Source organism: Desmodus rotundus, chromosome 8 (assembly GCF_022682495.2).
Source record: "Desmodus rotundus isolate HL8 chromosome 8, HLdesRot8A.1, whole genome shotgun sequence".
In the NCBI taxonomy this organism is placed as follows: domain Eukaryota; kingdom Metazoa; phylum Chordata; class Mammalia; order Chiroptera; family Phyllostomidae; genus Desmodus; species Desmodus rotundus.
The window spans coordinates 86,067,263-86,094,784 of NC_071394.1; the positions used below are offsets into that span (position 1 = coordinate 86,067,263).

Here is a 27,522-nt window from a genome sequence, read left to right on the forward strand (position 1 = left end):
GATGTGGGATCTGCCCAGGCAGAGGACGGTCTTGCCAAGTGGAGGAATCTGCCTGTCTTCCCCCAGCGCAGAAGGCAGAGAGCGCTGACTTTGGCCCAGTTCCTTGCCCAACTTACCAACCTCCTTAGTCTTAAAAGATACAGCAGTTACTTCAGATGCTCTTTGAACTGTGCTTCTGTTCCCCTCGGGTGACAGGATCTACAAGAAGGCATTGGAGGTCCCAGGGGAGCAGTGTACAGACAGGGGGTGTCTGTAGTCTGACTGAGGGTGAGCTGGGCCCACCTCCTTTTTGGAGAATGAGATCTTATAAAAATGTCAACTGGGCATAAACCTCCCACTTTATGCCTTGACCACATGGCCTCCATCTTGGCTTCTGTTCAGATACTCTTAAAATTCTGCCCCCAACCCCCATGGATTTACATCATCTTCAACAGTGTTACTTTTCCAAGTATATTATAAAAGCGTGAGATTCTGCTGATGTGGCCTCTGATGAGTGCAAACCAGTGGTGACCGAAATAATTTTCCAATTTATAAGCCTATTTGTTCTTTAATGTGCTGAATGGCTAACAAAAATTTTTATAAGCTATAGGCTTATCACTAAGGAGGTTTTATTAATCTGATTTTAAAATAGGACTTAACTTGAAAGCCTAAGAGGGGGCCTTTCAAATTAGTAGCGCTAATTTTATTTTTATTTTTACATGAAAAATCACTCTTTGGATCAGGAAGAGAAGAGCATTATGAATCATGGCATACTTCAGCAGGGCTTCCTCGTGTTGCCCTTACAAAGTGGTAGCTTCAAACTAATGCCCCCAAATAGTTTAATGAGTGTTAAATGCTGACTCCCGCTCTTGAACACACAGACACATCTTTCTGTACAGTTGAAATCACTGTATTTATTTTTGTTTTGGTTCTTTTTCATTTAAATTTGTTTTCCAAAGACATTTTCATGTATTGACATAGTTCACAGACATATCACTTTTAGTGGCCACATGATATTTTCATGTTGTGGACCCTCCCCCGCCCCATGGTTAGCCCTCTCCCTGCATTGATGGAGACTCTGGGCTGTTTCCAAGTTGCCGCTGCCCACGGAAAGCCACTGGGAAGCCTTCATGCAGACTGGTTTTCTGCAGGCCCCCCTCACACACTTGGCTTGTTTCATTGGCATCTATTCCCCAGGGTGGAGCGAAGGTTCTCTCAGCTCAGCAATTACCGAAGGTTCTCTTGCTGCACGTTTGCCACTTACCCTCCTGGTGTGGTGACCGTCAGGACAGCGAAGAGGTGTGTTTTAGGAAAAGGGCAAATATGGGCCACAGGTGCTGGCTGTACCATTTGCTGCTATTTTTTGTGAGCTGAGAAAATTTCACCTGTAAAATGGGTTAATAATCGTTTATCTCAGGATCGTCTTGAGACCTAAGTGTGATACTGTCTTCAAAGCAGTTAGCTGTATGCGTGGCCACATAGTAAGTACTTAGCGATTAGTGGCAATCTGTTACCAGGGGAATAAGTACTTCTTTTCCGACAGCCTAAAAAATATTGACATTTGTACAATAATTTTTTATTTACTCTGTTATTTTGGTGGTACCTCATACTTGTTTAATTTTGGATTTATGAGAGAAGGACTGAGTCTTCCTACCTAGTGATTTATCTTTGAGTAAGGTTTGGTGCTTTCAAGCCTGGTAGTAGGAACGCAAGGTGCGGATGAAATGTTGCTTAATGGAGAGTATTAGGACGTATGTTTAAGTGAATAAGTGAGAGTTTTAACGTAGGAATATTTATTGATTGAGTGGATCTTTTGAACTTAACAGCATATTATGTTAACAGTTGAACTTAAATAATATCATGGGAATTCTTTTTGTACTAGCCCATTGGCTAGTAAACATTTGTTCAAACATATATTTTCCAAGGATGATTTTTGGATTGATCGCCCATTTCCTATAAATAGAATATCAATTTTTAATATTTTACTGGAGTTTTTATAAATCTGGATATTGGGTAGACTGTCTTTTTTTTAATCACTGCCACATGGGACATGAGGGCATCCCAGGCCAGCTGAGTTTGACTGTGAGCCAGGCGGGTGACCCTTCCAACTCACTATCTTGACCTGTAAAATGGGACAGTCAGACTAGAATTATTCTTAAGAGTTTAGTAGTTATTTTTATTGAGATTACTAGACCCTTTAATTCAGGGGGTGTAATTTTTCTGTCCTACCCTCTCCATCTCCTTATTGAGTTGGTCATTTCTGTTTCCACCTAGACACCTGGGTGTCTGCTTCTGCTCTCTCTTGAGAAAGGACACCTGTGGTCTTTTTTGTAGATTTTTTTCTAATAAAAGTAAAGTGTTTGTCCTCCATATCACTTTGAATTTTTAAAAAATTCATACATGAATTACTTTATTTTTACAAAGTGAGCCGATGGGCTGTGTTGGTCATCATTGATTTGACTGTGTACTCGGGGCTGCCCAGAGTGCCCATCTGCCTCCATCCTTTGAGCATCCCATGTGTTGTTCACCTGGTCAAAGGCCCTCTCACATCTCGTTGGTTTTTTTTTTAACATTACACTACAGTTAACGATTGATTTCAACTCATTTAGTCTTCTGGGCCAGGAGCTTTTAGGGCCCAATCAATCACTGAATCCATAAACACGGGCACTGCCTCAGACTCCCTGAGAGCTCTGAATTACATTGGGGTGTTGACAGTCCTGGAGGCCTGGGCTGCTCTGTCAGCGACTGTCAGGGGACTGTCAGGGGAGGAGAGGACTCGGGTGTGTGCCAGGTGGTGGTGGGGGCAGGAGAAAGGCAGCCACAGATAAAACTTGGTCAGAGATAACAGATTGTCTCTTTGGTAGGTAATCTGCATGTAATTGCTGGTAGGTAATTGCTGAGCTGAGAGATTAATTTCATTTTCCTTCTGCCCCCCACCCCCATTTGCACCAAGTCTTTTATTGGGAAAGCTAAGTTGGTTAGAATAGGGTTACACACCCAGCCCCTCACCCAGGGATTGCTGTCTGTCCGGTTTCCCTCGGGGTTTAGGAGGCTTCATCCCGAACGATGGCCACCTGTCCAGGGTAAAGTGCTGTTGTCTCAGAGCACAGGTGGCCGAATCCGGCCCTCCACCTTGTTTTATCCGCCCGCACCTTGTTTCTACCCGGCGGCAGCTCCGAGCTCATTTCCCCTAGTTAAGGAGCAGTTACATTTATACAGTCCTAAAATTACATTCGGCCCTTTGAAGGCAACCATGAGGCTGATGTGGTCCCCGGTGAAAATGAGTTTGACACCCCTGCCTTAGTGGGTACCTGGTGAGAGTCCCTTGGATACAATAAGAAAATTTCTGGAAGAGCCTCTTAAAAGCAACTCCTTCCTCCACAAAGGTGAGCCTTTGCCACCCTCAACAGATGGAGTGAAGGACGTGCACTTAGAATACATGGGTGGGTGGCCCTAAAGGGACCCGGTAGGGAGAGAAGATAAAAGCAGAGACCTGCTTTAAGGAGATAAGGTGAAGGCTTGCGCTGGTGTCCTCTGAGGGGCCGGAGAGGAGACAAGAATGGCCAATAATAGGCTGTCAGGAAGACGCTCACCTCCAAAGGGGTCTGTGACACAGGCCAGAGGAGGTGGATGTGGTGACAGGCTGGGGAATAGGTCATGCATTCAGATGCCAGAAGAGCCTGCAGCTTGGGGGCCCCAAGAAGGCTGACTTGATGAAGAGCCTTATCTCCGGGGTCACGCCCTCTGGGAGCTCTGAGCTTAGACAGGAGTGATGACAGGTTGCCCTCGGAAGGCACCGGGAGGTTGTAAACCAGTGCTTCCACCTGCAGCAGTAGTGGAGAAAACAGTGTCTCAGTCCCTGCAGAACGGACTGAGATGTGCATGGGATGTGCCCCTTCTACCTCCAAGTACTCTTACCCCAATAACGCTGGGCTGTGAACGCCTTCCCTGAGCCTTTACCAACACCCCCTGGTTGGGCAGTCCCTCATCTGTGGCCTGTGGCTCATGGTGCCCAGAAGAATACTGGGCACAATAGCTAATCCTTTTTGATAGTAAGAGTCTTTAAGGGTCTTCCCAGTGCCATCAGCTGGTAACTCACTGAATGCATTCTTGGGCTTCAGTGGTGTGGGCCAGACTGCTGCTTGAGGCTTCGAGGGAGGGCATGGGGCGCAGCCACCTTGGAGCCCCTCCTCACTGGCAGCTCCTTGCCCTTGTTCTGCCCTGGGTTAAAGCTTCAACCTTTGCAGAAAGCTCTTGGCTGGTAAAAACATCCTGAAATGGGCTTCATATCCATGGAAGTTGAAAAGGAGATAAATGACCGGAACAGTTTCTCTTGTTCTGATATGCCTCCTGCCCCTGTAGGTACAGAAATATTTTAACTGCAAGTAAGTGGCTTGAGATGTGACAGTGTTCTCATTTGGGAATGTGAAGCTGGCCACTTCCAAAAGGTGCCCACTCATCCAGTCGTACCACACGCATGTCACGTCTACCTGACTGTCATTCCCTGGGCACTTCACCCTTGTCTTGGTCCCTCTTACACTCTGCTCCTGGGGCAGTAGGCCCTGTGCTCCACAGATCCCGAGCGCTCTATGAATAAGGTCTGGATTACCCTGCGGAGTACAGATACCCAACTTCCACACGTTAGGGTTTGGTTAAAGGCGTTTGTGCGGGGTCAGCATTTTGGGAGCATGTGGTGCCCAGAGAATGTCAGTGACTTGGCAGATCTGGGTGTAAGCACAGCCCCCGGCCCCGGCCTACTTCCCGTAGGGCTCCCGGCAGCCTCCATGGGCTACGACTGTTCGTCCTGCACATGTTCCTCTGATGCCTGGGAGGTGGTGAGAGGGTGTCCCCGGGGCTGCTTCTCTGATGGGGTCACCATTTTCACCCTCGCGGGAGTGATGAGAGTGACTTGGCTTTTGTCAGGATTTTCCAGGAATGGCAGAGATGAGGTTCTTCTAGTACTGAGATAGTTCCCTGCCTTTGCAAATAAAACACTTCAAAAAGGATACCGCTCCCGTGGCCGCCCTCCCCCCCCCCCCCCGCCCCCCCGCACAACCCCATCCCAGTGTAAGGTGGCGGAAGGAAGCAGTGGCTGACAGGAGTTAAACAAACTTGAAGGTAGGTCACATTTTTGACATACCGTTTTCCTCCGCCCTACCAGCAGCTGCCCTCTACTTTGAAAGGGGGCTTAGCTGCTCGTGTAAACTTTGGTTTGTGATAATGTAAACTATTATTAGGATTATCTTTTTATTCATAATATATGCCTGCCTCTCTGTCTTCCTTATTTATGCTCCCTTTGAAACACTCACTTACCTTCAGTACCTAGAGCCAGCATCAACCCCTCTGAAAATGAAGGAATACTTTATAACAGGCTATCTATTTAATTGTCTCTGTGGTTATAAAGGACTCTGGAAACTAAATCATTGGGCTGAGGAAGCTTCAAATCTTAGCAAAGCTTCCAGATTAAAACTGGGATGTGATGTTGGTGAAACATTTTAGTGAAAAAAGAATTTTTTGGAAAAATATCCCCGGATGGTTTGTCACCCTGACTGGGGAGCTCAGGTGGTTAGAGCATCGTCCCTGATACTCCAAGGTTGCAAGTTCAGTCCCCAGTCAGGGCACATAAAAGAATCAATTAATGAATGCATAAACAACAAATCCACTTCTCTTTCTCCTCTCTCTCTGTCTCTCTGTCTCCCTCCCCTTTCCTTTCCTTCTAACATCAATTTAAAAAAAAAAGAAAAAAAGGAAGGTTTGTCTCAAGGGTAGTTATTTTAATACTTGAATCTTAGTTAAGAATATTTGGCTTTCAAAGGCTCTCCCCTCATTTTGTCACCACTTGGGACCATGTGCAATGAGGACATTCTGGAAGTTAGAGAAGGCCAGAGGCCCGGGCAGGCAGCCCTGTGGTCGGCCGGCACTACCCCCTGCAGCCGCTGATGGAGGGGTGCGGCGGTGGTCCCGCCTCAGGTGCTCCAGTGCAGTTTGTCAGCAGAGGACAGGTTAGCGTGGGAGCCAAGAAAAACCAATAACCTTTTCAATTTTTAATAAAATGTCTCTCTCACCCTTTGTTTCTTCCTTCACTCCTTCCCAAAAGAAAGAACACACTGAATTTTTAAGCACATCTGGACACTGTTTTTGTAAAGCTCTTACCCTGAATTCCCAGAAGGAATGTATTGGCTCCCATTTTTCCAAGCAAAAACTGAAATGACTCCTTTGTTTATAAGTACTGTGCTTGCGTATTTTAATAAAACTGTAAAGAAAGAAATTGCACTGATGTGAAGGTCCTTGGCTAGGCCTACACATTCTCCTCTATGCCTCTCTTGAAGCCTTTGAGAGGTGCTAAAAGTTTATGGTGGTTTTGGTGGAGTTGGGGAAAGGAGGAGTAAGGGCTTCAAGTGTCCCTTTAGAAATTACTTTCTGCTTTCTTGGCTGTAAGAGCATTGGAGCAGGGCGCTCACAGGCCTGGTCTTTCTGTTCTGCTCTTCCCCCCATCCAGGCCCCTTAGCAGATGCGCTCAGATTACAGTATTCCCGATCTGCGAGCCCAAAGGTATGCGATGGAACCTGTATTTCTCTTAACCAGATAGCGTTCCTCTAGAAGCTTATTGTTGCTAAGAAAATGAGGTTACTCTTTCATTAGTATCAACCTACTAGGATGTTGGAATGGAGTTCTGTTATGCGGAAAATTTAAAAAGAGTGTCAAACTTTTAAAGATGAGATAAAGAAGCATTTGCTACATGCTACATTGGGAAACTTGTGAGATGACATGATTCTTTTAAAACGGTGATTGCCACAGTTCTTTTTTGTACCCTTAGATATTACGTTCATGAATTGAAGTTGTACCTTCAGGAAGACGTGAGCAAGTGTGATTAAGTTATGAGGGCCATAGCTCTGTTACTAACTACCCAGTAAATGTTCATTAGCCGCAAGCATTTAACCAGTGTAGTAGTTACTGCTTCCTGGAATACGTCTTCCGTTAGAGCTGTTCTGGGTGTCTGGAAATAAACTAAGGAGGTGTAATGTTCCTGTAGGCCCCTTCTCACAGATGAATCAAATTTCAGAAATGAGCCCATTTCAGCTTATCAATTCCCCTACTTTTGGGGAAGAAGGTTGTTAGTGGCAAAGCCAAGGTTGATCCGCTCGCCTGTCAGTGCCGTGGACACGTAGCTGTCCAGTAGCCTACAAGTGTTGAGTAATGTCCAAGACAGGAGAGTGTGAAAATTAGTATTTGTAGTTGTGCCTTGTGCAAATATTCACAGTTGTCCTGGGCTTTGGACACAAAAAAGATTAGCCTACACTGGAACTTAACTGGGCAACTTTGAGTCAATACCATAATGTTCTAGCTTATCTTTTTGAACTTTTATTTTTCTCTGCGTTCTGGGAACTTGTTGGTTACTCTGAATGCTGGCTAGTAGACAAGTTAGTTAGGAGTATTTGGTTAAAAAAAGTGGCCTGATTGAGAACTAGTAATTGGTTTATCAGTTCAATGTTGGTTGTCTTTACAATTTTCAAATAGCATTGTTTCAAAAACTGCGAAAAGGTCTTGCTAATTTAACAGTGGCTCTAACTGTAAAGCACTGAGCAGAGTTGGGGAGCATCGTGACTTGGGGTCCCGTGTTCTTCTCCATGATGTGGGACGTTGAAGGGCTGTCGTGGCAGGTGTTGAGCCGTGAGGGTGGCTTTGCCTCCAGATTGCGGTGTGCGGTGTGCGCACACTGAGCCCGAACAGCGAGCCGCAGTCTTTCAGAGCCTTTTCCACACCAGTGTCTTTGTTATCTCTTTAAATTTTCAAACATATGAAAAAATTTCATTTAGACAGTTCTTATAATATGCTTCCTGTGTTTATGGGAAACCAGGGCTGAGTCTGAATAGCAGCCAAGGACTTGGGAATTTATATGGAGGATCTGTTCTGTAATTATTTGCTCAGGGATTTGTACAATCAGAAAGGTAGGGTTCATATTGGAAATATCTGTCTTGACATTCTTCTACATGTAACCTCTTTGACATTCTTTATTTTAATTTTATTTCATTTTCCTTTGCCTAAAGACCTTCTCTGGTTCCTCGTCTGCTTTGCCAGCCTTACTTTTTCTATCTTCTTTCTCTCACATGCCCTAGCTTTGGTAAGTCTCAAAAAACCAGTTCCTGGTCCTTTGTTCTTTTTTATTTCTCCTATTAATTAGCCCGTCTGTCCTTAAGGCTCTGTAGTATGACTTCATGCGTGACTTCCTGCCTTCTAATCTACGTTTCAAAAAAAAAATGGCATTAGAAGAGAGCCTGTAGTCACTCCACATTCACTGTTTTTCCCCTTAAAAAAGAAAAGATTCTCCTTCCCCAGTGTTTTCTTTACTGCTGTAAAATCACAAATCTTCCAGGGTCCCAAAATAGGAGCCCTCAAGTCACCTTTGAACATTCCATCGTCACTTCTGTATCACATTTGTCACAGAGTCCCACAATTTTTTCTTAAAAATGCCTTTCAAACAAGTCCTTTCATCACCTTCCCGCCATCGGTGCCCTTATCACCGCACATCCGGACACCTGTAGTGGTGCCTCCCTGGCCCGAACTCCGGTTGTCCAGCATCCTAATTCTTCCTGCAAATGTGGCCTCAACACTGTTTTATTGCTGTTATTTTTCTGCTCAAAATCTGTGTTGTTTATTGTGGTAAAATGTACATAAAATTTACCATTTGGACCCTTTTTAAGTGTTCAGTTCGGTGGCATTAAGTACATTCACATTGTTGTGCAACTAACACCATCATCCATCGCGGGAACTTCATCTTTCTAAACTGAGTCTGTACTCATTAAACAGTGACTCCCCATTCTTCCCTCCCCTGGCCGCTCCCACCCCCTTTGTTCAGTTGTCTGTCTCTAGGAATTTGATGATACCACATGCTTTGTGTGAGAGGAATCCTACAGTATCTGTCCTTCTGTGCCAATGTCAGATTTTAAAGATTGTATTTAGTGATTCTGGTCTTTAGGAATTTTGATGAAGAGTTGGTAAAAGCAAACAAAGGGCCTTTGTTTCTGGGTGTTCTTTCTCTCTTTAGTATTTCGGAGCTGTACCTGAGAGCATGGCGCTGGCTTACCCCCAGTGTAGACAGGAAAGTCAAGGTGACTTTCAGGAGTGACTGGGGAACATTAGAGACATGCGAATGGAGACATCCCCTTTGGGCCTCTGTGGTACTAATACCAAAAGTTGGTGACATTTTTTTTCATGAAGGGAAGATAAGATAAAAATTGGAAGAGAATGGTGATCAGGTCACCCCTTTCTCTTTTCTAAATGCCTCCCATCAGTGTCTCGGGCAGGAAATCAGGCCCATCTTGAAAATAAGGGGAGGTGAGTAATGAGAACGCAGCGCCTATCTTTTCTGATTTATTCTGGGCGCCTTCAGTCTGCAGGCCCTGGGGACTGGCTCATCCCTTTGATTCAACTCTCTGGCCCTTTTGGTTTATCCTTTGAAGCTGCTGTTTTATTGCCTCTTTCTTTTCTCCTCACCCTCAGCCTGACCCATTGCCACCTTGGCCTGGTTCAGAGACCCTTCCCTAAACTCCTGCCTGCCAAATCAAGCTTGTGCCCACATCTGTAAGGACCACTTTGTTAAGGTCTTGCCTGACTCCAAGATGCACCATATGCAAAACTGAGCCCTCTTTCCATCCCATCCCTGTGATGCCCATGCTCTCAGGCCGGGTAGGGCTGTTTAACATGGAAGGGATGAGGGTGTTGGGTCAATTAATCCAGGATTGCCAGAAGTGTCTGTTCTGGCTGATGAGGAAGGCTCTGATTTATCACGAGGAGTAGCAGCCATTTATTGAATGCTTATCATGTGGATGGTGTAGTTGTTACAGGTGTTCTCTGAGTTTGTATCTGCTTAAAATGGTCTGCCCCTCCCTGCCCACCACTGAACTTGCCCTGGGGTCCAGCTAGTGACCCGCCTCTAATGTGAAGACACTTCTTTGATGAGCCTTCCTCTGTTTACAGCCCCTTCTCTGAAATCCTCAATCGCATAATTTAGCATATTCATTCTATAAAATATAATGTTATAAACTCTAATTTTATGTCTTTTAGCTTTGTTTTCCACACCAAATTGTAAACTCCTGGAGGAGCTTGACTCACAATCACTCAAATGGCCATCCCATTGTAAAGCATATTTCTAGCCCTTGAGACATCTGTTGACAAGTTCTGGGACATAAGCTGAGTTTTTCCATAAATGAACGGGGAGAAAACCTCAGGGTACAGTTAGATACTGCTTTTAGATCAGGCTAAGTTTTTGAAGTGACATCATTCTTTCTCCTTCAATACCCAGGCTACATGTGTGTTGTGGTTCTAATCACAAAGTGGAATTTACAATTTTTAGCAAATTGTTTTATCCCCCCAGCTCATTCTCTCAGCCGCCCCAATTCTGAAGAGGTGGAGCGCCGAGGTCTCCGCGAGGCTGCATATGGTTGCCCTGCGGAAGGAAGATGCGGGCAGCCCGGATTTGCCAGTTTCCCTTTTAATTTTACACAGCTCTGTTTTTCACATGAAACCAACCAACTAATCATAAAATGCCCCAAATTTGTGTAATTTAAAAACCATGTAGGGTACATTATAGTAACTTTCTTGCCCCACAGAACAGCACTTAGGACATTCCAATTGGCCAGGAACCTCCCGGAACACCCGCACCTGTGCACTGTGCAGCGCGAAGCCTTCCGGTAGCCCCGTCCCGGGCGTTCTCCGTGTGTACAGCCAGAGTTAGAGCGGGTGACAGGCCCTGCTTGACTACTGTTTAATAATAGAAATGATGGCTAATTAGAGCCTGCTGTACCCTTAGATCTAGCCCAATGGTCCTAATTCTCACCTCGTTAGGATCTTTTGCTCTTTACCCATTGGTCCCACACAACTGTCCCAAAAGGAACTGCATTAGCTGGTAGAGATTTAGCAGAACAAATGTTTGATACAGTAGGACCTAAGTTAGGTCAACTCATAGTCCATGTAATGCATGCAGTAGGGACGATCTGGAAGAGTCTTCAAATGATGGGAAAGGAAGAAGGCTTAGGGAGATTTTTTTAAAATTCAGATATAATTGACATATAACGTTATATAATAGGTTTGAGGTATACAGCATGTTGATTTGATACATTTATATATTACAATGTGATGACCACCATAGCTTTAGCTAGTACCCCAGTAATGTCCATAATTATCATTTCTTTTCTGTGATGAAAGCATTTAAGATCTAGTCTCTTAGCAATTTTGAAGTATATAATATAGTTTTGTTGATGAGGGAAGATTTTCATATTCTTTGTATTGAAGTTTCTTTTGCTTTCAATTTTTTTCAGAATTTAAGATTTGTTTTTAATAATCAGACTGAACAGACATAAAATTACCATTTCAACTTGCTATAAAAGTTTCTGGATGCTTACTCTCTCTCTTTGTTTGTATCTCTTTGGTAGCAAATGCCCAGAACACTTTGGGTGGCACCGCCCCAGTCCTTGTCACCACTCAGGACCGACTACAGCAACGGTAAACAGTACAGGGCAGGGTGAAAGCAGGCTTACGGTTGTGAGTGTGTGAAACACAGAGTTTATTCTTGTATTGTTTACTTATTGATTCTTATATTTTCCATGTGAACAACTGTAAACCTACTTTTTCCACCCCGTGTGTTGGTTTCAGTCATCCCGGTCTCTGACTTTGGCCTTCTTATCCTTGAGGGCAGAGCTCAGAAGACTATGACCCACAGTAGAGTAGTGGTCACAGAGACTGAATGAACATCGAGCCTAAGATGCCATCTGGCCTTTCACAAAGATTTTGTCAACCTCTGTGTTAGAACCACCGATTTTCATGCATCCATCCAGCTGTTCCGCTAGTCCTCATTAATACTTCTCAGAAATTGACCTCAGCAGTATCTACTGCTCACATGCCATCTGCTCTCATCCCTTGTCCCCAGCTTAGATTCTACTGTCTGTTGAGCATTCTCTTACAATTTTACCACCATTGACCTTCTCTCCACCTTCGAATGAACCCCCTTCACCGACTTTGTCAACCCCAGAAGAGCCGAACTTCCCTGAAGGAAAACTAGTGACCAGATCGCGTGGTTTCAGTTTATATTCGGGACCACAGATGGGCGAACTTCCTAAGACACTTCTCCATAAGTTTACTTTTTGACCTGAAGATTTTACATGTGCTCTCTCTCTTCAGATGGGTAATTCTCCCTTTTTTCCTCTTGACCTTAGATGATGTCAGCACACACTTCAGCAGGGAAGTGGGAACAGACTAGACCCCCATCTTCCCACCGTCTCATCCCCCATCTTGGCATCATTTACACCACACTTGCTGTGTTCCTTGAATTGAAGAGAAGGCCTTTGCCCCACCCAAGGCTGCCTCCTGTACTTGGCTCTTCATTTGTTCTTTTTCTTTAGCCCACTATCACCTCTTGCCTTTCCCTTGCCTTAAGTTTGGTATATTTATAAAAATAAAAAAGCCCACCCTGACTGGTGTGGCTCAGTGGGTTGGGCATCGTCCTGCAAACTGAAAGGTTGCTGGTTCGATTCCTAGTCAGAGCACATGCCTGGGTTGTGGGCCAGGCCCCCAGCTGGGGGTTGGCCTTGCCTGTCTGAGGCTTTTCCTCGTCAGTGACCCATGAATGCACTGGCTCCGTGTCCCACAAAACAGTGCTGCTGCCCTGACCACCTGGCCTCATGTCAACCCAGCTCCTCAGTCTTGGTTTGAAATTTTTTTTTAAGTATTTTTTTAAAGAGAGGAAGGGAGGGAGGAAGAGAGGGAGAGAAACATCAATGTGTGGTTACCTGTTAAGTGCTCCACATTGGAGACCTGGCCCCCAACCCAGGCATGTGCACTGATTGGGAATCGAACAAGTGACCCTTTGCTTTGCAGTCCAGTGCTCAATCCACTAAGCCACACCTGGCAGAGCTTGGTTTGAAATCTTTTTAACCAGAACCTTTGGACCTCCCTTATTTTATTTTTTAAAGTACCTAATCACTGCTTTTAATCTTTTCTGCTCAGTCTCTGTGTCTCCCTGACTTCATGACAAAACGATACAGGCTTCTGATTTATTTCCATCATATTCCTTTGACCACTTTGTAAACATCTCTCCATGGGAAGCCTCACGAAAGGGACAGTTGCACTGATTTCTTCCCGTTGCCGGGCCTAGAAGGTTATGGGTGCCATTAGCTTGCCTCAGCCCCATTGCAAAGGAGCAGGAACTCACTGAGGACAATTCTTCAGGGAGGAAGTACGCTCCTGCCTGCTGTTCGATTTGCCTCGTCTGCCTCGCACGAATTTGCTTTCTAATTTACCTCTCTATTCCAGTCATGCCAGGAGACATTCATTCCCCAGAACTCCTCACTGCCTCCTTCACCCATGAGGAACGTTTACCTAAGTCTGAAATTGACCAAAACAGTGATACTTCGTTTTTACATCATTCTCTGCCCTCCTTCACAGAATGAATGATGTTTTAGCTGTTCAAGGAAATTAAAACAAAGCTGAAAACTTCTCGATAAACACAATTACTTCCTGGCCTGAATCACACAATGGTTTAATTGGGAAGTGTGTGTGTGTGTGTGTGTGTGTGTACTTTAATGCAAATTCCATGTGGTATCATTGGGAAATTAGGAAAAAGGAGTCTTCTAGATTTATTACTTATGGTTTAAGGGCAGACTGCTGGCTTCCATCCAAGAAGTGGGGAGGCCTAAAGTTGCAGGGATCATTAGCGCTTGAATATATCCTTCCGATTGCCTACGGTTTTGAAACTAGTTTGGCAAATGGTAAAAAATCAGAACCAATAGTGAAATTGAAATGATTTACCCTTTGAAACTTATGAGGTTCATAAAAATAAACTTGTGAGGGACTTGGCATGCTGGAAGTGATGGCGTCCTTTCTCTGTCTACCAACATTTTATTTTCTGAAGCTTGAAGTGAGTTTTGGTATGTCCGGAGAAATCAAAGCCATAGCTTATTCTTCCTTTTGGAAAATTGGAGTTAGACTATCCTTATCCTCCATAGTGGCTCTTGGGCAGGTATTTTTACAATGCATCCAAAACCTAACCTAACTTTGTGTGTTGACCACAAACACTGGAGACCGCAGAGGCAGTTACTGAGCAGGAGTGGGAAAAATCAGCTGTTCTCTGTCTTCTGTGGGCTCTTTGTCCTTTCCCATTCAGGATGGGAGAAAAGGAATAAGAATTTGCCACATTGTAGTTTATTTTTTAAACTTAATTCAGTGATATTGACTGCAGACATGACATTTGTCACCCGGGATCTAAAAAGTGATAGCCTGGTCTCTCTTAATGAACTCATGTGCCTAACAGCAGAAGTAGTTGCCTTTTATGTTGCTACTTTGTAAAGTTCATGAGTCCCAACATCTTGGACAAAATGGTCATTACTGAGTTGTAACAAACATAACCTGTAAGTTGAGGCATTAATGTAGGGTTCTGTTTAAAACAGATTTTGCTTCCCACCACCTCGCTCCACCATTTAAATTTTGTTTTTGTCAAAGTTTCTCTCAGACCACTGAACAATTCATGTCTTTCTCCAGATGTGCTGTTAAGCTACCCAGCTATCAATAAGACAGGCAGGTCAGGGGACTGGATGGATTTCAGGGGTCCAGAGGCCTCCCGAAATAGCTCTGTGCAAACTTGAGTGCGTGCCCTAGTTCTCACCAAATTGTCAAGAGACATCTGTGTCCCCCTCCCCAAATAAATAGCTGAGACCCTCTGTTGGGAGGGATGCTGAGTAAGTGAGAGGATTTCAGTGATTGTGACCCTGGTGTGACAGTTCTGCTGACAGAGGAATGGTGACAGGGTTGCAGCTATGTTGCAATTCACACCCTCCCCACGTGCAGATCTGTTCGGTGTATGAAAGACTCAGGGTGTTACTCAGACCTTCAGCACGTCCTTCTCTCTTGCACTTTAGCCCATGAGCACGCGTGAATGGGATGCCTGTGCTTACGGGGGCTCGGGGCTGGTGGGGCACGGCCTGAGACTCATGTCTGAGACCTTCACCTTCGTTTATTTGTGCCCTCATTAATGCTGGACAAATGACACGGCGCTGGTGACCAGCAGGCACTCAGTAAGTGGGCGTGGCTTATGCTCACAGGAGGATGACTCTAGGAAGTTGACTTGGAGACTTGGTATTTCTTTCAAGTAACTCAGATTCCCAGAAGTCTGGGAGAACCAAGACTGTTGAGGATCGTCCCTCCGTCCCTCCGGTGTTTGGTGGGCTGGAGGAGTGGCTGAGGAGGGGAGCAGGGGAGGAGAAGCTTGTTCACATGCTTGTTAACATTTGAGGGTCTTTGACAAAGGAAGTCTAATGCCTTGCCCCGGTCAGCTGGCGATTGCCCCCCAGGAGGCCTCGTTGTGTGCAGGAAGTCAGACACTAATGATGTTAGTGAGGGGACAAAGGCTCCTGGCCTGGGAAGGGCCTAATTGCTGTGTCCGGCTCCCAGGCGGCCAGCCTCAAGCTGGAGGGGGCTGGGCAGGATGCGCTAAGTGTTAACACCTGGAGCTGGAGCTGCTGACTTCCTGGTGCTTGTGTGTGTGTGTGGGGGGGGGGGGGCTGGGTGTTCTTGCACACACATAGATACACGTTCACAAACGTGACCACATTGCAGAGGGACATTTTGGGATGTGGTATCTATGAAACTAGGTAGAAATGGTTCAATCAGGAGGTCACACTGAGCCAGGGCAGGGCTGAAAACCTAGAGGCCTGAGCCCTCTCCATTTTACTATGGGGCTTGGTGACTGTCACTTCACCCCTGGTTGGGCCGATTCCTTCCTCCTCCAGGAAGTCTTATGGGAACAGCCAGGCTGTGCAGAGAGGCAGATAACATGTGAGAAGGGCCACTGTTGCTTGAGCTTGGAACATTCAAGTCAGAACTGATGGGAGAGTGCACCTGGGGGAAAGAGAGGTGAGGGTCTTGATCACTATTTTGAGCCAGCTGGGGCCTTAGGACTCTAAGGAGTGAGGATGAGGAGTGATGGGGGGCACCTGCCGGCACCTAAGGGGAGTTACATTCAGCTGTGTGTATCTGAATTCCCGCCTGGGAGGGTCTGTTGGAAGGCTGGGGTCCTAGGGAAGCCCAGATCGTCATTACGAAGTGGGACTCTCTGGATTCTTCATGTCTAAACGTGGCTTTGGACCTGGGACTTGTGAAGCCCTCAGTGGCCTTGGGGAGCCCTGAGAATGCCCCCAAGTTGTGTAAGAGATGTTTCTGGAGGGGAAATTGGACGAGGAATGTTTCTCACAGGAGTACCTGTAGGGTTCAGGAACCCTTTCTCCCTCGCAACAACAGGGTCATACGGCTACACGTGAAGACCCTGCCTGGCTGGTCCCCCTGTCGGGATGACAGCAGCGGCTCATTGCAGGCACGCGTGGAGCCGAGCCTCCGCAGACGGGCAGTGGGAGGCAGCTTTGTGCACAGGTGGATTCACTTGGATTTTTGCAGCCAGAGAACAAGAGAGTTGAAAAAGGATGTCTGAAGCCCGTTTCCCTCCTAGAGGAAGGGGGGTGAACCACAAATAACTTTTGAAAAGGGGTCTAATGTTGACTTGCTGCTTCCCACTGTTATTTTAAGGAGAGTTTTCTGTACAAGACCACCATGTGGGCAGCAATAACAGGCTGACAGAAAGAGTCGCCTTGCTTTCTAGCATAGCCTGTGATGTTTCGATTAGCAATAAAACCTAAAAGGGCGGACTTCCATAATTTCAAAATATGTGAAATCCACCTTGAAGGAAGCACATGTGTGGGGCACACTGGAGACCTGCCTGGCTGGAGGCGGCTGGGTCCCCATGGCAACGTCACAATCCCCCATTTCTGCAGGCATTTGTGCTGTAAAAGCAGAATTCCAGATGTGATACAGTATTTGGAGACTCCATCCCCGGGCCTCGGAAACGGTATTTGAAGTCAGCACAATTCAGTGCACACGCTCTGTGTGGTCCTAAGGCTTTTTATTAGTAATTTTGTTTTGATCCGAACACTTCCTCCGAGCTTAGGCATAACAATCACGTTTATAGCTTTCAGTTTTCCTCCGTTGTCTAATCACTATTTTGCCCTTGCAGGGAGATACTTTCTCGGGCTTCTGGAGCGAAGTCTTTGTAACTACCTTTACCAGCAAAGCAGGAGGAGCAGAGAGCTGTTTTTCTGGGAGAGTGAGTGTTTGGGTGGTTGGTGGTTCTCTTCCCACCCAGTATTTACAGAAAGCCGGTTAATCTGTCTGTGAGTTGTCTGTGTGTGCTTTTGAAACTACAGATGGGTTGACTGTTACCTTTAAGATGCCAGTTCTCTAACATGCGGTTCTCATTTGAGTGGATGGGAGTGGTGTGTGCAGCGGAGGGGAAAGGTCTGGCTCTCCATCCAGAGGCATGTTTTATAGCTTGCTTTTAACGTTTTGAGAATTGGAAAAGTGGAACAATCCTGTCTGTTTGTGAGTATCAGCCACGGGAGAGAACACACAGCCCAGATCCTTAACAGACTATTGGACAAAGTACTAGGCTTTTGCTCTGTGAAAACCCAGGCGGCTGCAGAGCTCTGTTTTGTTTTTAAACACAGGGGAAAAGTCCGTGTGTGTGTATCTCTGGACTTGAACTTCATGTGCATGTTCCTGTGGCAAAGCAACGTGAAAATCATAAAGTTGAGCGAGAGAAGGGCATTTTAAAATATATTAAATTTCATTTAGGCCACCGCCATTTAGAAAAATTGCGATCTTTCTGTACCTTTTGTAATGTATAAATGTATCAAACATTGTATACCTTAAACTTATATAATGTTACATGTCAATTAGATATCAACGAAAAAATAAAGGAAAAAAGTTGCTATCTGAGAAACAAGTCATAAGTGCCTTTAGCACATCTGTATTGTTGTGAATGGGTTTCCTTGGTGGGGTCGGGGGGGGGGGCTAGTGAAAAGAAGCTTATTTGAAAACTCAAGCTCTCAGTGTGATAAGTAGGACACATGGTAACTTGGCATAGGTTGGCTCCATGTTAGAGCTCAGAAACAATTGTCCCTTCAGCTTTCCTTCGGGGAGCATGAAATTAGGAACATGTGTGTGCTGATTAGCAACATGTCAGAGATGAATCATGATTACGGCTTTGGTCTGGTGCACAGGCAATGCTTTGGAGCAGTGATTTCCTACCTCCTTGAGCAAATCTCTCTAATTAGCTTAAGATCTCCGGGTCTTTTTGGGCTGACGTGGTAATTGCTGGTGAGAACACAACGGCACTCCCCCAGAGTTTGGTGTTCCCCACTAGACGTCCAAGACCTCACCTCCCCAAATCAGACAGCTGGCTGGCATTCTTGTTTCTGAAGCTGGTTGCTTGTACACGGGGAGTGAGAAGAACAGCTCCCCGGAATGTGGAGCAAGTTTCTTGAATAGATCCAGGCACAAGCTGGCTTTGTGATTTATTTTCCTTGTGTTTTGGGTTTGCCAGCATTCTCCTTGGCTTACATCATCACCTGGGGCTTCTCTGCCTTTGCTGCCTTTTTTTTTTTTTTTTTTTTTAAGTTAAAGGTTTGAAGTGAAGTAAGTGGGATCTGTCTTCGTTTATGAAACCATCTGAACCTGCATGGAATAAATTGACCCCATGGTCTGCTGCTTGCCCTCATCATGTCCACTGGTCTTAGGCAAGGAGTGCCTGTCCCATTTTTCATTTTAAGCCTCACAGAGCTGTCTGTCTTTTTAATCTCACTGACACAGTGGAAACCCACGATGGAGGACATGTTACGGAAAATAGAGAATTGGCCTTAGTTTTAATTACTCACTCAGTGTGCCTGTAAAAAAACCATCCTCTTCAGTTCTTTCTGGCAAATGCCTCTCTATAAATTTCACCCAAAGTCAGTTCACTAAAATCTTACCAGCTTTCTGAAAGTTCCTTAATTGATTTGAAAGCAGTCTTGTTGAAACCTTACTGTTTGGCCTGCCTTCCATTGGTAAAGCGGGCACTATGATAACCAGCACAGTCCTTTTCAAAATGCATTTTTCCAAAATGGCAGTTAAACTGTTTTGGGGCTGGATCAGTAATGCGGCTCTGGGAAGTTGGTGTCTTCAGATGGCCCAGAATCCCTGGGGGCCCTCAGGAAATCGTCCGTCTGGTGGCCCCTGGTGGTGCTGCTGGCTTCTCCGTGGGATCCAGCCTGGGGCGTTTTTGTGTCCAGGTCTTTGCTTCTTTGCCATATGGGTGGAGCGTGGTGTGGATTTTTGCCTTTTGAATTCTATTCCTTCAGAGCACTTAAAGGTTATCCTACCCCCGCTTCCTGAGTAGAAGATGTTTTCTCCATTATGTTCCCATTTTGTGCCTTCAGTCTCTTTCTATCTAGTCCAACCTGAGCACTTACCCCAGTATTCATAGCAGAGCTCCAGGCACCTGGGGCTTGCTTCTTAGCTCGCGTTGGAGCAAATTAAAAGCTGACATTAGTGCTGCAAATGGGGGTGGTTAATGAACTAAGGATATGGCACCCTAAGGCCACAGCATTGGCATTTATAGTGTTTAAATAACAGGCAACAAAGAAGTATTCTTAATCATCAGCTTATTCAATATCAAAACAGGTGTAGTAAGTAAACGCTTGGAATTGTTTCCTGACAGCTTCCAAAGCCGTTGACCTGCTTATAAGTTGCTTTATCTCTGTTCTTAGTGTGGACCTTGATTCTCGGCCCATAAATCACCCTGTCATACCAAGCTAGGTCCTCCTGGGTTCTCTGTATGTATTACCTGGCTGGATCATGCATTCATTAATTCAGACAGACAACTAATATTTATCAAGGGCTGACTACGTGCCAGGCCCAGGGCTGTGGGGCAAGCATTGGTGGGGGTGTAAGGAGCCGCCATGGTCACTTTGCCTTTTGCCTTCAGTCTCTTTCTGTCTTGTCCAACCTGAGCACTTACGAGCAATGTAGTCATTGGGTCACCCTGTTCCCACCAAGACCATTAGCAGAACACATTCCTTAGTTTGGTGGTTAGTGTCTTCTGCCCCTTGTCTGTCTGCCTCTTCTCCCACAAGGTCTGGATGCTGGGGACAGGTCATACCTGCAGATGCCACTTCCTGTGTGTCCCGCTGTCTGCCTCATGTATCTTCTCGTAGGGGATACTTTCATGTTATGTATTAGGGCAGGAATCTTCTCAGACAGGAATGGCGAAATAACCATTTCAGTGTTGTGTCCGATGCTGCGCAGAGCACTGTGTATGTGTCATCTCACAGAGCCCCCACACCAGCCTGGTGCAGGAAGTTTTATTCACACTGTATATGTAACTCAGGGCAATGAGGCTCAGGAAGGTTTAGAAGTTTGCCCAAGGTCACGCAGCTGCAAAGTTGGGCAGATTTGAACACGCATGTTTGAAACTCCCCAAGCCCATTCCATTAACCACTCATATCCCAGACAAGCCCCAGGCTGGCCCACAGAAGCCTATACCTGGGATAACAAAATCTCAAGCAGCAGGTCAGAGAGACCAGTGTTCCACGTCTGCCTGCAGCCAGGGTGGGAGGGAGTGCAGTGACAAGTGATCAGTTTGCTGTGGGTGTGTGTGGGAGGGGAACAGTGACAGCCCATGGTGTGTGTGACGTCAGTATCCATTTCATCAAACTACACTTTCAGGGATCATTTCTATAGTTTGTTACTAGAGAAGTTTCTCAACGCGTTCTCTCTCAAAATTTGAGAGAGAATTTGAGAGAGAATTCAGAACCACCGGAAACCACAAGGAGGAGATGGAGTGTTCTCTTCTGGGTGTGAGGTCTGCTCTCGGTGTTGCTTCTATAACTGCCGTTGGCCACTAATGATCGTTCTTCTCTCTCCTTGGAGGGAGTAAGACAGAGAAAACACCATCTGAGTGGGGAAAACATTCATTTCATCCATATTGCAGCTGGTTATACGTGTGTATTAGCTTTTAATTACTGCTGTAATAAATTACCACAAATTTAGTGACTTAAACAGCCCAACTTTATTATCTTAAAGTTTTTAAAAAGATTTTATTTATTTTTAGAGAGGGGAAGGGAGGGAAAAAGAGATGGAGAGAAACATCAATTGGTTGCCTCTCATATGCACCCCAGCTGGGATTGAACCCACAACGCAGACATGCTTCCCAACCAGGAGTCAAACTGGCAGCCTTTGGTTTTGTGGAACAATGTCCAGTCGGAATTCCAAAATGTGTGTTATGGGGCTGAAACCAAGGTGTTGGCAGGTCTGGCTCCTTCTGAAGACTGCAGTGGAGAATCCCATTTTTTCCCCCTTTTCCAGCCTCTAGGGGCTGCTTGCATTCATTGGCTAATTAGCCCCTTCTTCCTCTACCTTCAAAACCAGTAGCACAGCATCTTTAAATCAGTGTCTCTCTGTTTCTCCCTCTTTCCGCCTTCTGCTCCATTATCATGACTGCTTCCATGATCATACCTCCTTCTTCAGACTCCGCTCTTCCTGTCTGCCTTTTGTAAGGACCTTTGTGATTACCTTGAGCTGACCTGGATAAGCCAGAATAATCTCATCTCAGGATGCTCAAAATGAATAACATCTGTATGTTTTTTGCATTGTAAACGAAACGTTTATAGGTTCTTGGGATTATGATGTGGGCATGTCTGGGGGTTCTGTTATTCTTTCTAGCGCAAAGTGTAAAGAAAAGAGTAGTGCTCTGTGGTCTAGCCTGGGCACCGTAGCTCAGCCTCCTGGGGGCTCTGGAGCAGTGGAAGCACTATTCAGGTGTGAGCCGAATATTGCCTGGGGGACCACCTGGCTGCTGCATGTACTGAGAAGCCGTGCCTTCTGTGACTTCCAAGAGTGAAAGGTCTTTAGAGTGCATGCAAGCACTGGTACCTGCGATGGTATCTTTGGCTTCCAAGCTCCATGCAGGTTTGGATGGTCACAGGGTCTTTTGGTATCTGGTTTTCTGTGGAATTAGAATTACCACTTTATATCTCCATTGGCAGGCCCGCCGCGCCAGTGAAATTACCGTGCCCGCATCAGATGAGTGTAGGGCAGATAGGGGCTGGAGTAGGGTGGGAAGCCCATGGGGGAGCAGGATTAGGGTGATAGGAAGGGCTTCCCGGGAACATGGAGGTGCTCAGGAGTGTGCTGCACTGAACTGCAGTACCCAGAAAGGTTTGGGAGAGGGTAGGAAGGAGCGCCACATCAGGAATGGTTTAGGAGGGTCTCCTAGGAAGCCTGTGGTGGGCTTGGAGCAATAGAATGAGGGCAGATTTGCACATTAGATCACTTTTGTAGCCACAGTCTCTTGAGGTCAGGATCCAGGTCTAGTTCGGGGATAAGTGCCCCACCCGTCAGGGTCCAGTTGGAATGCCCAGTGGGTAGTGAAGGACACTACGTGCAAGCCTCACCATCCTTTGAGGCCAGTTCATTTGGAACAGCTCCACACACATCACAGAGACCTTATTTGGAGGGATTTAGGTTCTCGTATATACAAGTGATATAGAACCTCTCACTGTCTTGGGCTCCTTTCCACAATGCATTGCTCATTGCAAGTGCCTAATAATTATCTGTCAAAAACATGTCGCAATAGAAATACAGGGAGGACAGGAAGAAAAAGGAAAAGCTGACAAAGTCCTACCAGTAAGGTGATGATTGCTCACCAGAGTCCTATGTGCCATGGAGCATGCTGTTAAACAGAATGCATTTCCCTTTTGAAAAGTGCTTCTTCATGGCGTCACAAGGTGCTCCTTACATCCTTCCCAGGGGAAAGTCACGCAAACTGTCTTTTAAAAACCTCAGGGGCGGAGACCTGGACCTACTGGAGTGAAGCGGTTTGCCGTTGGTGTCCAGTTAGAAGATGAAAAGGATTGAGGATTGAAGGATGAAGGGGATTGAGATACTTACCTTGGCCTCTAGATTGCATTTTTATTTCCCTTCCATGATGTTCCCTTTTCCTGTCCATTCTAACTCAGTTACCCTTCAGTCTTTGAAACGTCTGATATGGGTCATCCTTACCCTTGGTTATCCTTCCTGAGCACTGCCTATGGCATTTCGTATACTGTATGCTTATTTATGGCTGGCTTTTCCCCCCTCTCCATACATCTCGTATGCCATCTACACCGAGACTTCTTGGAGGGCTGGATATGATTTGAGATTAGTCTGTGTGCCCTTTGTGTGATCCACATATCCAGTTGCGCTGCTCCTGAGGGCAGGGACAGTGGCTGCTTTGCTCACCACTGTATCTGGCATGTTGTCTGGCTGCTAATGGATGGTGAGTGAATTTATGTCCCGGGGATTTGTCAGGGAAGGGGAGGGTGTGGTTTGGGTGTTTGGCAGTGCGGGAGGGTTGTGGAGATTGCATTGTCTCCTGGCCTCCTGCTTGGGCGCGTTGCTCTGGTCTTGGCCATCTGGAAGGTGAGCGTCCTGCAGTTGCAGACTGGCCTCGTCTGTAAGCAGTTATGGCAGAGTTTAGGCTTTTAATAAGGTAACAACACTTTCCAAAGTGTTTCAGTTCAGGTGAGAAATTCTGGAACCTTGTATATGTGGGGGAAGGGAGGACGGAAGGAGGAAAGCTGGAGAAGGAGGGTGGCCAGCCCAGGAGTTCTTGGGCTGGTATGCCATGGTGACTTAGATTTTGTTACTGCTCACTCCTCACTTTGAATTAGAATGGTGTGTGTGTGTGTGTCCCTGTCTGTCCCTTTCTGCACAGCTGTGCTTTCCCAAGGTCCGCGTTTATCTGAGCTCAGGGATACAGTTTCAGCGGGCGTGCCTGGCTTCAGGGTAAGCGGGGTGAGCGTGCCTGCAGCATGTGGATGTGCTGGGGCTGTGGTCTGAGACCCTGGGCTCCACCAGAAGTGTTCTGCACTTTTTGTCTCGGTGTAACAATTGCCCATTAAATACCAGGCTGTCAGCATATGGTTTCCCCAACATCCCCCTTGTTGAATGGAAACTTCAGCTGTGTGGCTAGAATATTTTCCCATCATTTAGCATTTCAGAATTAACATATTTTGGAGTATTCTGCAATTAATGCTGAATAGCGCATTTTCAGATAACTACAGAAACAGTTAAGTCAGAGTCGGTAGATCTGTAGCTACTCTTTCCTGTGATGGGTAAGTGGTGGGTTAGGAAAAGGCGGAGCCAACAGGAGGATTCCGGGGCTCCCTCTGCGGATGCTGTAATTAAAGTGGGAAGTCTGGGGGAGTTGTTATCCCTGCTGTTAAGAGTGCAGATGGCTAACAGCCACATCACCAAGAGTTAGAGTTAGGCCTTTTAAAGTCTTTTTTTCTTTTTCTTTTATGACCCACCCTATATATTCCAAGCAAAGGTATGGATGCAATGAAGAATTTTCTCATTAAAAGTAACAGCTTGTTCCCACACTCATTCCTGGTCTTGGAATGAGAAACCTGTTTCCTTAGACTTGAGGAATTGCCTATCTGTCGTGACTTAATAGAGCTTTTGGACCAGAGTGCCTGGTAGACAAATTTTATAACCAATCAGTGCTCCAAGCGAATCCAACTGGTAGGGCTCCAGCTGGCAACTCATCTCTCTCCCAATTTTACTGTTAATGAATCATTATTTAAGCCACAAATACAGAACAGCCTGCTCCTATTGTCTTAAGGGAAGTGAGTGCTCATGATCCCCGTGGCCTGGCAGTTCGGAATCTCCTGGGCTGGGGGGAGTTTGGCAGCCAGAGGGGCAGGCGTGGATGGAAAGAGTGAAGCGCCGCTCCTTGACTGGCATGACCCTGGGTTTCTGCGATCGTGCGCGCCTTTTGACTCCATGGGGACCTGTGCTGGAAAAGCAAATTGGCTTCACTCCTCATCATGTTTTCTTGTTTTCCCACAGGGAGTGGGGCAGGCTAGCAGAAACAGCGGACTGCACAATATCACCTTCAGATATGACAGTAAGTAACTGGCTTGACCTCCAAAGAATGAAGCCCTTGGAGTGATCTAAAGCTTACACAGTCGTGCTTAATCAAGGACGCTGCGGGTCCTGGGGTTAAGGAATTTTCTGAACCTGCTTAGATTTGTCAGCAGAGCTAAAGTGGCTCAGTCTCAATTAAGCCACTCAAGAATTTGGGACAGATCAAGTGTCCTCTGTAGTGTTTAGAGAAGTTGTGTATGGAGACCTCCCCTGATTTCCTCGGGACGTAGTCATGTCCTTAAGAACAAATGCAGCTGTCTGTAGGACCCAGCAGGCGACACATCTGCACAGCTACTCAAGTGCAGGATGCAGGGCGAGGTGGGACTGGCATCCTGGATAGGCACATATGTTCGTCTGTTCGTCTGTTCGTCTGTTCGCAAAGCAGCACTGGCTTCTCCGTTCCTGCTGCTTGTGGCCTTGAGGAACCCCCTGAGTATAGCCAGAAATGATTTCCAAGAAGAATAGGAGATTTGCTTTTTTTTTGTATGAACATTTTTTAAACACTGGCATTTACTTAAAAATTGTCAGAAACACAGAGTGCACCAAGTGAATCTGGGTTCCAGACCAGCCCAGGGGCCTTTGGTTGGCTGCCTCTGACACAGGCCTGGGTTCCGAACCTAGTTCCCCACTTGCCAGCCGTGAACTGTGGCAGGTGGTTTGACTTCTCCAAGCCTCAGTTTTCTCATTATAAAACAAAGATTAATTTCTTCCTCGGCATCTTTTTTTTTTGCATATGAGTGTAGTAGTTTAATGCATGTAAAGTATAAAAGTAAGCAGAACCAATCTAAGTCATTCCTCAGCAGCATTTTGAGGTGTAAACAGGTAATGCTTAATATTTATTAATATTAGAAGTTATTCCAACTGGAGTTGAAATACAAGCACCTTTTTGGCCCCTTCTCTCAAGGCTTCCTGGGTGAAATGTTTCCTAAGGGCAGGGTGGGGTGCTTTTTCTGATTAAGCATACACAACCCCCTGATGGGCTTTCATGCCCAAGGAAGTAATTACGTAGAACCGTGAGCATTTTAGCCTTATGAGCCATAACTTAAAAGTAAAAATGACAAGAAGGAGGCTGACTCATATTTAGTGACCCCTGACATTTGATTTATCTCTTGGAGAGGTTTATGAGTTCATGTAGTAAGTAAGGGGTGTAGGTCACGGGAGGCCTCTGGAATGATCACAACTAAAGCAGGGTTTTCCACGTGGCATATACAATATAACCATTTTAAGATACAAGTATATGTTTCAAATTCATGCAGTGGCTGATGTGGGTACTTTAAGTTAATCAGTGGGGACTTACATGAAACAGTCGTTCCATGTTAGTGGCGTGTGCACGTTCTTGGTAACTGCTGTGACTCCAGTGAAGGATGTGCAAGTCCACGATGCATAATTCAGCTGAGTAAAGACGTGTGTGAGAGATCTTTCTTTGAGTTAGAAAGTTAATTTCTAGTATATGTTCTTGGTCCTGGCAGATCTTGTATCACATTCAGGAATTCATATTTTCTGGTCAGCTGCAAACAAGTATTTGTATCTCTGATTTAGTACGGCGATTTGTGAAAGAGGATCTATACCTGTAAAAAGTATCTTACTGTTTTCTTCATGGGACTGGATATTTGTCCCATGTGCCCATGCCTATCTCTTAATCATTGTTTTCTTTCTAATTCCTCAGCATTTAATTAGAATTTAATTCACAACTCATAATGACTCCTGAAACATCTAAAATTCAGTTGAATTTTGGCAAAATGTCTTTTTGGGCACAATTTTTTGTAACCAAAATTCAAAATGTTACATTTGCTGATAATTGGATATAAGCTGTGTAAAGTACATTCATTGTTTTCCATCGAGAAAGATATTTCTCCTTTCCACAAGGAAGTTCCTGGTATTGCTTAGTTGACTGGTTACTAGTTCTGTTTGAAATAGCTAAGAACCAATTACCAACTTTTCACCCAAAGTATTAAGCTACAAAATCTTATTTTTTTTACTCCTTTGTCATTTAATTCTGCAAAGAAAGAAAATATCTTGCTATTAAGTTAAAACCAAATTTCACAGGTCTCTTTGCCTCTGTTCACGTTGCATTTCTTGTTTCTTCTTCAGGCTCTGAGGGGGTAATGCCTGAGTAGGTTGTAATACATTTTCTTAATTCTTAGACCTTTTATTTGCATAATTTTATTTACAGAAAGCCAGAGAATGCTAATTTTGGCATTAGGAATGAACAAAGAAAAAACATGATTTCCTCTTGTTCACGCATCTTTTCCTAAAGCTTAAAACAAAGATTTCTCTTTCACTATAGACCTCAATAAATGAAAATGTTTGAACTTTACAAGTGTGATGGGATCTTGTCCTTTTATATATTGGGAAGCTGGGCTCAGCCAGGAATTTTGCAGGCTGCATTCTTCTGGTTCAGAACTCGTTTGAGTAATAGGCTCTGTGCTGAGGATGGAATGGTAAGAGCCCTGCTTGGAGAGTGAATTTTCATCAGAAGTAGAATTCAGTTTTATTAATTATTAACATCTTTTCAGAAGAAGTAATATTGAAATGTTGAGGGCTGTTTTTGAAGCAGCTAGGAGTATACCTAATACGGGCAGGCAAGAAAGCAGGACACAAAGTAGTGTGGATGATCAAGTTTTAAAACAGAAGGGTATGCCCTGGCTGATGTGGTTCAGTGGATTGAGCTCCGGCTTGTGAACTGAAAGGTCACCGGTTTGATTCCCAGTCAGGGCATAT

The 27,522-nt window shown here is 45.4% G+C and overlaps 1 protein-coding gene and 1 pseudogene across 3 annotated transcripts in view; both read left to right on the forward strand.

The window, feature by feature from the left end:
* Window positions 1–27,522, forward strand: part of IL17RD (interleukin 17 receptor D) — a 65,118-nt gene that overhangs the window by 15,056 nt on the left and 22,540 nt on the right. For all 3 annotated transcript variants that reach the window (XM_024556679.3, XM_053929863.1, XM_053929864.1), the window contains exon 2: window positions 24,724–24,781. In XM_024556679.3, the coding sequence (XP_024412447.1) occupies window positions 24,724–24,781 (58 nt within the window). The remainder of the gene's footprint in view (window positions 1–24,723; window positions 24,782–27,522) is intronic.
* LOC112301323 (small nucleolar RNA U3) lies at window positions 20,544–20,796 on the forward strand (annotated as a pseudogene).